Genomic DNA, 10,983 nt, shown 5'->3' on the forward strand with positions numbered 1-10,983 from the left:
TGACTTCTATTGACAAAGACTGAAAGCAGTGACTTACGCAGTATACTGAGCACACCTACTGCCTAGATTATGGTTCCTAAATATCTTCTCACTAAAAGAAACCAGAGTTTCTTAAAGATATGGCAGAGTCCAGATTTGGGGCAGGAAATGTATAAGATAAGCCTAAACATTTTGTTATGCCAGAAATCAAGGAAGGTACAAAAGATTTATTGGAATTGTGCCAGAAACAAACAAAAACAACAATGAAACCCCTCAGGATTCAACTTGAGGACCCAGTTGGCTAAAGACAGGACTATTTGAGTATTAACAGGTTGATATTGCAAATGGATTAGAGTACAACAAATATTATTAAATCCATGAGTTCATATGATTTTTTTAAAATCCCATTGATCACCTGGAGAGGACATCACTTAAAATCAAACAGCAAAATTCAAATTGGAAACTGTAAGATGAAAAATCTAGTTCATTCAGTTTTTTTTTTAATATTTATTTTTTAGTTGTAGATGGACACAATATCTTTAAAAATATGGAACGCTTCACGAATTTGCGTGTCATCCTTGCGCAGGGGCCATGCTAATCTTCTCTGTGTCGTTCCAATTTTAGTATATGTGCTGCCGAAGCGAGCACGTTTATTCAGTTTTTAAAAATTGCAAGAAAAGAAACAAAACTCAACGTGATATAGATTAAAAGATCTTTAGGACATATATTAAATAATGCGGACAGAAAAGTTTTCAGGAAAACTTGGAAAATATCTGACAAGATGTCTGACGATATCAAGGACTTATTATTCATATTTTATAGAGATGTTAACATTGTATTGTTTTTTATTGTAATAGTCTTTATCTTTTAGATGAACATAGAGACATATTTCCAGCTCTGAATGGGATCTCCCTCAAATTCACATTCTTTTGAATCCTTAGAATGTGTTTTTATTTAAGGTCATTACAGATGCAATTAGTTAAGATGAGGTCATACTAGAGTAGGATGGTCTTTAATCCAATACCATTGCTGTCCTAAAAGAAGAGAAGACACAGCACAGAGACACGGGGAAGGCATGTGAATACGAAAGTTGTACTGCTCTAAAGGGAAGGAAAACCAGCACACAAAGGTCAGAGTGAGCTTTGGAAGACTTTTCCTTAGTGCTGAAAAAAGCAGTCAGAATTTTTCAAGTTTAATTTTTAGAATTAGGAAGATTGGGTGGGTGGGGGGGTGCTCAGTATCAAACCCAGGTTCTCACACATGCTCAGGGGAAAATAAATTTCTGTGGTGGTAAGCAAACCAATCTGTGGTAGTTTGTTAGGGCAGCTGTAGGAAATGAATGTAGATGTGTCTCAGATTTGCTTCCAAGTAACAAGGGGTGACTGGGAATGGATAGGGGTAAAGTAAAATAGGTTGAGCCCTGACAATCTTTGTTGAAGCTAGGTGACAAGTATGGATGGCTCGTTATACTATCACCCCGACTTCTGAATATGTTTTAAATTTGCTGGAGTGAAAAAATGTTGCTGGGCCTGGAGCCACATACCTGTAATCCCAGCAATTTGGGAGGCTGAGGCAGGAGGATCACAAGTTCAAGACCAGGCTGAGCATCTTAGTGAGACCTTGTATCAAATTTCTAACAATTTAAAAAGGGCTGGAAATGTAGCTCAGTGGTGGAGCACCTCTGGGTTCTCCCAGTCCCCCCCGCCACCCCGCCACACACACACAGTGTTAACAAATGATACTTCTTATGTGCTTATCGAGTTTCCACTTCTTAGGATTATTTACTTAATATATTGTGTGTTTATTAAGTGTTGTATTGTCTCAATGGACTTTCATCATTGTCCCTAGAGTGTTGGTAGTCACAGGCACAGACAGGGTGAGCAACTTGCCTTTTGTCACAGAACCGGTTTGTGATGTCATCAAGTCTAAACCTCAGCCTCTGGGCTCAGGATCTTGTTCCATTCCCCACACCATAGGTGTCACTGCTTTGTCATTCCTACGTGGGACATGATTCCTACCCCCAGAGAGTTTTAAATCTTGTTGAAGAGGTCACATGTACATAAGGAAATCTTCAGAGAAGAAAAAAAAACATCCTAAGCAATAAAACAAATCCAATTCTATAGTATAATAAAAACTGAAATGTATGATACAGAAAACATGTTTGTGTATCTATACACACTGCACAGAAAAAAATGAATTCCAGTTCTAGTTTTTACAATTAAGAGGCTAAAATAAAACACCTAGCCTTTGAGCATTGGGTGTTATCTTAAAACAAAGAAACATAAGCACCTCACTAAGTTGTTTCCAAAATAAAACAGCATAATATATGTGAACAGGCCTCATGATCTGGAAGAGGCTATAAAAAGCACTTTGAGAATCCAAACTGGATGATGGTTCATACCTGAGTTGGAACAGATGGACAAAGCCCCCTCACCCCAAAATCTCTTAGCATCAAACAAGATATTTTTTTATTAAATGCTTTTTATCATTGAAGGAGATTAACTGTAACTATTTCTTCATGGGTAGGAAAACTATGGTTAGGAAGACATCAACAAAGAATTACTGCTTTGCAAAAACACAGTGGCGTCTGAGCTTTTTCTTGTAGAGATGAAGTGTAGAATCACTGTCAGTAGCTCGTTAGGCCGCTTCCTTTTGGCATCGTCCTCTGTTCTTGCTAATAGGAAAACTTCTGTCATGCCCCAAACTGGTGTGGAGACAGAGAGGGTTCAGCTCTCTCCACAGCAGTATTCTTAGCTGATCACCAAAACAGAGTTCAACAGAAGGCAACCAACCCCGGGGCGGCCTCTACAGGACAACAAAACTAATAGCTAAACATGTCAGTCTCAGGACTTCTTTTAATCCCATGAAACCTGGAGCAGGGGTGCACTGTATTGATTTTTCTCTTCTTCTTCTCTAAATTTATAGAGCTGATGGGAGATCTGGTATCGTGTGACCATAGCCTGAGCGTGTATTCATTAAGCGTCTCAAACTGTAGGTCATATGATTTAGGTTCCAATGTCCTTTCAGTTCTCAAAAGATCAAAAAGAAACCTGGTGTCACTTCCCATTCATTAGGCCACCAGAGCGAGCTCAGTGGAGGGGGAGTTCAGCAGATACCACAGGGCAGGAGCAGCTTTGCTGTGTCAAGATCTCCCTTCTGTGCTTCACACCTTTTTCCAGGGGGAGGAAATTGACTCTGTGTGTCTCTTCTCGATTTTGAAGAGATTCCCTGAGAATTCCTAAGCAATCACAGATCTTCCTGGCCCTGTCCAATATAAAGACCATTTCTCCAGGAATGCAGCTGAGGTTTTGCCAGAAGCACTAGAAAACACGTGTAAATTAAGGGCTAACCCTAAAACTGAACATTTTTTCCATTTGAAATGAATGCTTTGTTTGTATTGGTCCTGCCTTTCAATAGTGAGTTTCTCTTTAAAGCAAGTAGTCATTCTTTTTAAAATTAAATTATCCCTGGAAAACCCTGGAATTAGGGATCAGGATGTGAATGTATAAGGCAGGTTAGATTTGACTCAGGTTTGAATCGCACTGCTCTTGAGTGCCTGCTTTGCACAAGCAATTTCCCTGCATCCTGGGGCAACTACATGAAACAGTAATCGTTCATTCACATGTTTGGACATGAGAACTCGACCTCTCTGTGCCTTGGTTTTCTCATCTGTAAATCAGGAGAGTAATAGTTTTACCTCGTGCTATTGAGAAATGGCACATCCTAAACATTCCATAGTAATTGCCATTATTGTTATTACTGTTTGACAATGAGCACCTTGCACAGGAGTTCTGGATCCAATTCCTGATGCCATGGTGCCAGGTACATAGTCAGTGCTCAGTGAACATAAGGTGGGTGGTTCAATGAATGTTTCAACCACAGCAAGCAGGTGTGAGAACAAGAATGCAGCCCACAGTTTCATTGAAGGTAGGTTTAGAACTTGCTAGATTGCTAGATTCTTCTGAGTTGGGATATTCATTGGTGCTTCTCTATCCTGTGCAAAAGAAGTATGTGTGAATAGAAATAGGCACACAGGAGAACTCCATGCTTTATTTGTTGATGTAGTTGTTCTCTGTTGGTTTTTTTGTTTTCTGTTGGTTTTTTCTTGGCCGTTTTGAAGATTGAACCCAGGGCTTCACACTTGCCAGGTAAGTACTCTACCAATGAGCTACACACCCGGCCCTGTTGATTTCGTTATTTTAAGAACGTATGCATTTATATTTTTGAAGCTGAAAGAGTGTTGATGGTTGCCCAGCTACAGAGAGACCCGGCACCGGTTGAAGAAAATGAGAGACACAGAAAGATCCTGGGGGCCCCAAAGAGGGTTTTTAGAAACACAAGCCATTCAGAGCTGCAGATGCTGTGAGTGAGGTTACTGCTACTGATCGTGTTGCCACAGGAGGACTTTGCTCAGTAAGACATCCAAAGACACTGGTGCAAAGGAAGAAATTGCACTGGGGCTTGCTGTGACCGGAAGAGAATTACCTAGGGCCTCTGTGGGAGCCATGTGCCAGAACACTTGGGGACAGGTAGGGAGAGACAGAGCTTCAGGCTCCGAGCCCCTTTGTCTTGCAGCCCTTGACTTTCTAATGGAGAGTAGAGATTGGGGCATTTCAGTGTCTTCCTTTCAAGGAAGGAGAATGGGGGACAGTGGAGTCTGGGCCAACCAAGTCAGAGAACTCCAGATTCTGGGCCCTGTCCTCACTTTTGTCCTCCATTGAAAATGAGGAAAATTTCCTTATAGCCAATTGCTATTTAATCACATTCTTGTTCATTTTTTTTTCCCCATTTAGGCATTGAAATGATGGTCCTATTTTAAGACACAAATCATGAACGTTTTTCATAAGATATTTATTCCTTTTTTGCTAGAAGCTCACTCAGTAAGCATGGGCAAGTTATTGAACTTGGCCTTCTTCTCACTCAGTTTTCCCATCTATGAACTCCGACTCCCTTTCCATTAAATATGGATAGTGTTGATCTCTACCTGCTGACTCTCCCCTTTGTGCTGGTATTTTATATTCATGGAAGCTCAGCAAGGAACAAAATATAGAATTCAGGGCAGAGCTTCTGTCCATTGGGTTTTCATTCAAAATTCAACAGGTAGACAGAGCTCCCGCATAAGGAAAGGACGAGGTGACTCAGGGGAGGCAAGTAATGCTGAACATTAATGATGCTTGGATGTGGGCTGCCAGGGCTCTGAGAGCCAAAGATGGTCTTTTCAAAGAGAGTGAGCCTGGAGATGTGAACAGCCTATACCAAGGTCATGCTGAGCAAGTTTTGCAGCCCCCAAGTCAGTGGAGTCTGAGCTATGCAAACACAATAAACTTCCTTCTCCTAGAAACAGATTGGTATTTCTGTGCTCAACTTTATGAGCTGGAGACAAATGAAATTTTACAACTACAGATGAGAAATTTATCCAAAAAACAAATAGATCAACAGCATGATATTAAGTACCTAACGTGTGAAGATGAGGTCAGAAGGCCCAAAGGCAGACAGGCCTGGTTGGGCACAACTGGAGTCCCAGCTACTCAGGAGGCTGAGGTGGGAGGATTCCTGAAGCTCAGGAGTTGAAGACCAACCTGTGCAACAGGAGATGAAAAGAAATTGTGAATGAACAAAGGTTACGAGACAATTGCTATGTCCCCCAAAGTTCACGTTAGAAGTTTGATTCCCAAATTCATGTGTTGATGGGATTTGGAGGTGTAGCCAATGGAAAGTAATTACAATCAAACAGATCATGGAAGTGGATCCCAAACTGCAACAGTGGCTTTATAAGTAGAGACAGGGAAACCTGAGCTACCATGACCTGAGCTACCATTTGCTCTTTCTGACCATGTGATATCCTTACCATAAGCAGCAAAACACTCTCACCAGGTGCCAGCACTATGCGCTCAGATTTCCCAGCCTCCAGAACCATGAGCTAAATAATCTTCTATTCTTTATAAATTACCTGGTCTCAGATATTTTTATTATCAGCAGCAAAACACTGACTAAGATGCAGACTGATTAAACCAAAAGACCATAATGAGTGAAAATATAGGTACTAAGGACTGATCGCAGCTAAAAGGGTTGAAGGATTTATGGAAAGCCAGAACTGATGGTGTACTGGGTACATATTCTAGCTAGTTGGAGTTATGGCTAGACCCTGAAGATTGGGTAGAATCGGGGTCAGTAGAGAGGAAGCACAATATAGCAGTGTGCCAGAGCCAATTTGTGCTCCAGAGAGCTGGTTGTTCCATCATCAGGAATGTTGTGAGCCATTTGTTAAAGATGGTGACTACTAAAAATTAATTTGTTAAAACTCAAAGAGAAATAAATTATATTTTAAAAGGTAACAAATAATCAGAACTCACCACTTCCTAATTCTTCTACCATAATTTACTGTTATCTATTCTTAACATTATTTTTAACTATTGACTCTCTATGGTGAAATACTATATAAGAGTGTGTTATTGCCCATCTCTCCTTGACTTCATGGTAGGAGTATTTATACAACAAAAATCTGTTGACACTACAAGGCAGAGATTGATTAAATGTTCTATTGACTGAGGACTATTAAGACTTAAGAAAGTAATGTAAAAATAGTAATAATACAGCCTAAACTTAAAAGTACATGGGTCAGGGCTGGGGATATAGCTCAGTGATGAGCACTTGCCTGGCATGTGTAGGACCCCAAGTTGAATCCCTAGCACCAGAACAGCAAGGGGAGATAGATAGATAGATAGATAGACAGACAGACAGACAGATGAATACATACATACATACATACAAATGTACATTGTGAATGATACCAAAGCACTGAGGAAATTTTCTTCTACCAGTTGAAAATTATTATCTGATTCAGCAAAAAGTCCCTCACTTCACTGATAAACAGTGAAGTTTGACATGCTCATTGATGTAAATAAAAATGCCAACCAATATTCATTTTAGAACTACAATGAGAAAACCAGTTATTAAACATTTATCAGTACACCCCTGGGGGAGGGCCATATCGTAAATAAATGACAATATATGCAAATTGGCAAAGCTGAAAGGCATAGTATCATATGGTGAAAGTGACATGGGCTATAGTCAAGGGTTCAAATTCCAGCTCTAAATTCTGCAGTTTACTAGCTGTGAAAACTGAAGCAAAGTATATTTATATGACTGAGCCTAAACTTTTGCATATTTAGATAGTGAAGGCAACCACACTGTATGATTGTGAGCACTATAAAGACCATAGCATTAAATGCCTAGAACAGCATCAGGTGCATATCACACACCCAATACTGATAGTAATTATTACAGTGAAATGTTCTAAAACCCACAGAAAATTGATTGAGCAGTGGGTTTATTTAGGGGATGGGTGGAAGCATTAAGTCTTGAATTCCAGGCAAGAAATATGTAAATTATTATGTAAATATCATTAAAGGTTTCTGATGGGGACATTATTGTAGGTTAAAATGATATCATAGAAAGTTGGGGATGGCATTAGCTTGGTACATAAACTACTGTCTTCTACACATGGACAACTAGGAAAATGTTTAATAACAAACCTCATTGTGGCAGATCCCAAAAATGTCTTCTGAATCAAAGAAAGATTAAGTTTTATTTAATATAATTTTGATGTTAGTGTACCTCAGCATATTCTAATTCTTTAGAAATTTAAAAATATATACTGAGTTGGTGGAGGCGATCCCCCACTCACTGTCTTGACAGGGTCACAGTGAGAAAAAGTGTTGGCAAAGCCGCTCTCCCACTGTCTTGACAGGGTCACAGTGAGGATGAATGCTGGCAAAGCCACACTGGTTGGTGGGTAACCGAAACCATGAGACCCTTTTTTATGTAATTGGGACTTTGCATTTTCATGCTTATGTTTCTCACAGGAGGCATGAGTATGTTAAATGCCAAACAAATTAAATTTCAGATGGCTAGAACAGAACAGGTAGTTCAAGCCTTGGAGGCCGTTCTACCCACCCCTCAGCATATCAAGGACAAAGTAAAAGGCTATTCTTCTATCTCAGTACATTGTGGACAAACCTAATAATGGACAACAATCATCCTCTGAAAAACAAATTCTTTGAGAACTAGTGCACCTTGACTGAGAAACAAACTCTTTGAGAACTAGTGTACCTTGACTGAGAAACAAAGAAACTCTTCGAGAAAGCAGCTCAACCAGTTTTATGAAAATAAATTTAGGAATCAATTAAAATAGGTTTATAAGACACAGTTTTAAAATAATGTTAAAAATATTATTTTATTTAGATTCTTAAGTTTAGAAATTCTTAAGTCTTTAGTTGTATAGGTTTCTGATATGTTTTAAGGATGATTCATAAACTTTAGGATATTTTAAATATAAGATTTAAAGGGACTTTTTTAGATGGGAATTTTAAATTAGAAATAAAGTACAAATGTACTTTAGGTTAATGATTGGCTAAAGACTTAGAGTCTAGTTACGTAGTTTGGCATTAGTTAATAAGGAAATAACATATCTTGGGAAAAATAGTAAATCTTGGGAAAATCTGAAGGATGTAAATTGGTGACATGTTTTATTGATGATTCTGTACTTTGATGATTGTATGGCTGGGGGTCATATCCTGGAAGAATGTAGATCGGTGTGCTCTCAATCATGGTTAAGGAAATGTCATGTCTTGGCAAAGTTTTAAATTATATAATCAATGACGTATTGTGAATCTATAATGATGAGAAAAATTGTAATAAAAAGGGGACCCAGAGAAAGCTGCTTTAGCTCTCTCTCTGGAGATTGCTCAAACGGAACAACTCCTGTCTCATCACTTCGCCGACGCCACTCCTCCTTCAGGACTCCCTGGACCCCGCTGGGGCTGGACCCCGGCAATTGGCGCCCGAGCCAGGGACCTGAAGGTAATCCCCTCGGCACCTGAAGGTAAGCCCCCTCGGCATTTGCCCCCTTGTTTTCGGAGTGGATAGGCCATTACCCGTGGGTTTCGCGAGCCCCCTGTTGGCAGAACAGGTGAGAGTGGGTAATTAGGTAAAAGAAAAATGGGAAATACAGAATCCAAGGAACGAGGATTATTCATTGATATTGTTAAACATTTGCTTAGAAAAAAAGGAGTTCAGGTTCCCACTTCACAATTACAGAGGTTTTTTCATTTTATTCAGGAATGTTGTCCTTGGTTCCCAGAAGAGGGAACCTTAGATCTAAAAACATGGGTAAAAATAGGAGAAGCTTTAAGAACATATTACTCTAATTATAGACCAGAAAATATGCCTGTAGATGCTATAGCATTATGGAATCTTTTAAAAGATATGTTAGATCCAGCTCAAGAAGCTGAAATCTTAAATAAGATTAACTTAACTGTCCCTACTGAAGAAACTCCCCTAAGGAAGGACTCTAGAAGTGAAACTTATGTCCTAAAAAAAGATGAGGAGAAGGATCAGTCTTGTTTACAAAATAAAGATAATTTAGAAGAAGCAGCTACTGAATATCATAATGAAGAATTCTTTGCCCCCATAAGTACACATTCTTGCGGATCTTCTACCAAAAATAAATTGGGTTCCAAAATGAAAAATACTTTACCACCTCCTCCACGGAATGTAGGATTTAAAGGAGCTATGAAAGAGGCTCTACAATCTGGAGATTTAAGTTTTACTCTCCCTATCACTTTTGATTCAAATGATGAGAATTATATGCCTCAATGGGAGCCCCTTCCTTTAAAACTTTTAAAAGAATTAAAACAGTCTGTTCATGATTATGGGCCCACTTCTCCTTATACTTTACAGATAGTAGAAATTATTGCCACTAGATGGATGACTCCATATGATTGGTTTGCTACTGCAAAATCTTGTCTCCCTGGAGGAACATTCTTACTATGGAAAACAGATTATGAAGATAGAGCTAAAGAACGCTCTCGATATAATAAATCTATAAATAGTGAAGTCACTCTTGATATGTTAATGGGAGAAAATGATTGGGCTCAGCCAAGTGATCAATTACATCTTCCTCATCCTGCCTTGATCCAGTGCTCAGATTTAGCAGTTAATGCTTGGAGACAATTGGAAAATAAAGGAGTTAAAACTTCTGGCTTAAGTACTATAAAACAAAAGCCTGAAGAACCTTTTGAGGAATTTTTGTCTCGATTAAAAGAATCAGTGGAAAAAATTATAACAAATAATGAAGCTGCACAAATTATAATTAAACAATTAGCTTTTGAAAATGCAAATACTACATGTCAGACACTCCTAAGACCTATTAGAAAGACAGGAAATTTATCTGATTTTGTTAAGGTTTGTGCTGATGTATCACCCTCATATTTGCAAGGTGTAGCCATAGCTGCAGCATTACAAGGACAAACAAATGCTCAGTTTCTTAAAAGACTTCAAAACAGAGAACAAAATAAAGGAAATCAAAGCTGTTTTTCTTGTGGACAGACAGGTCATTTTAGTAAAGTTTGTCCTAATAAAAATTTTCAAAATAAAGAAAACATAGTTTCTAATCAGATATCTAGACCCAAAACTTTATGCCCACGTTGCAATAAGGGTTTTCACTGGGCAAAGGACTGTCACTCTAAATTTCATAAAGATGGGACACTTTTAATAGGTGGACCAATGCCTCAAAAATTTCCACAAATCACTGCCAATCCATTGCCGGAAAACTGGTAATGGGGCCCTCCTCGGGCCCCTTAAATAATAGAGGACATCAACAATCTTTTTCAACAGAATATACTATAAGGGCTTTATTAAGAGCCACACCAGATTCAGCAGGATTAGATTTGGCATCTTCAGAATCAGTAGTTATTCCCTCAGACTCTTCTGTTCTAGCTATACCTACTAAAATTTATGGACCTTTACCTAAAGGAACTTTTGGTCTTATTCTAGGAAGAAGCTCTGCTTCCCTACAGGGAATCAAAGTTATTCCTGGAGTTGTTGATTCTGATTTTACTGGAGAAATTAAGATTTTAATAGAACCTCCATCTCGGAAGACTTTGATTATTCATAAAGGGCAAAAAATTGCTCAAATTTTGCTACTCCCCTATTTATCTATCG

The 10,983-nt window shown here is 38.8% G+C and overlaps 1 protein-coding gene and 1 non-coding gene across 2 annotated transcripts; one reads left to right on the forward strand and one right to left on the reverse strand.

Moving 5' to 3' along the window:
* Window positions 1-520: 520 nt before the first annotated feature.
* Window positions 521-627, reverse strand: LOC143400612 (U6 spliceosomal RNA). Its single transcript, XR_013091512.1, has one exon. It is a non-coding gene; the product is annotated as a U6 spliceosomal RNA (small nuclear RNA).
* Window positions 628-8,979: 8,352 nt separating this feature from the next.
* On the forward strand, window positions 8,980-10,599 carry LOC143641751 (endogenous retrovirus group K member 5 Gag polyprotein-like). Its single transcript, XM_077109536.1, has one exon. The coding sequence runs from the start codon at window positions 8,980-8,982 to the stop codon at window positions 10,597-10,599; it is 1,620 nt and encodes a 539-aa protein (XP_076965651.1).
* The last annotated feature ends 384 nt before the right edge of the window (window positions 10,600-10,983 follow it).

Source organism: Callospermophilus lateralis, chromosome 5 (assembly GCF_048772815.1).
Source record: "Callospermophilus lateralis isolate mCalLat2 chromosome 5, mCalLat2.hap1, whole genome shotgun sequence".
Classification (NCBI taxonomy): Eukaryota; Metazoa; Chordata; class Mammalia; order Rodentia; family Sciuridae; genus Callospermophilus; species Callospermophilus lateralis.

Excerpts from the sequence above, each read along its gene's own strand:
- LOC143641751 (XM_077109536.1), top strand. The coding sequence starts at position 8,980 with ATGGGAAATACAGAATCCAAGGAACGAGGATTATTCATTGATATTGTT.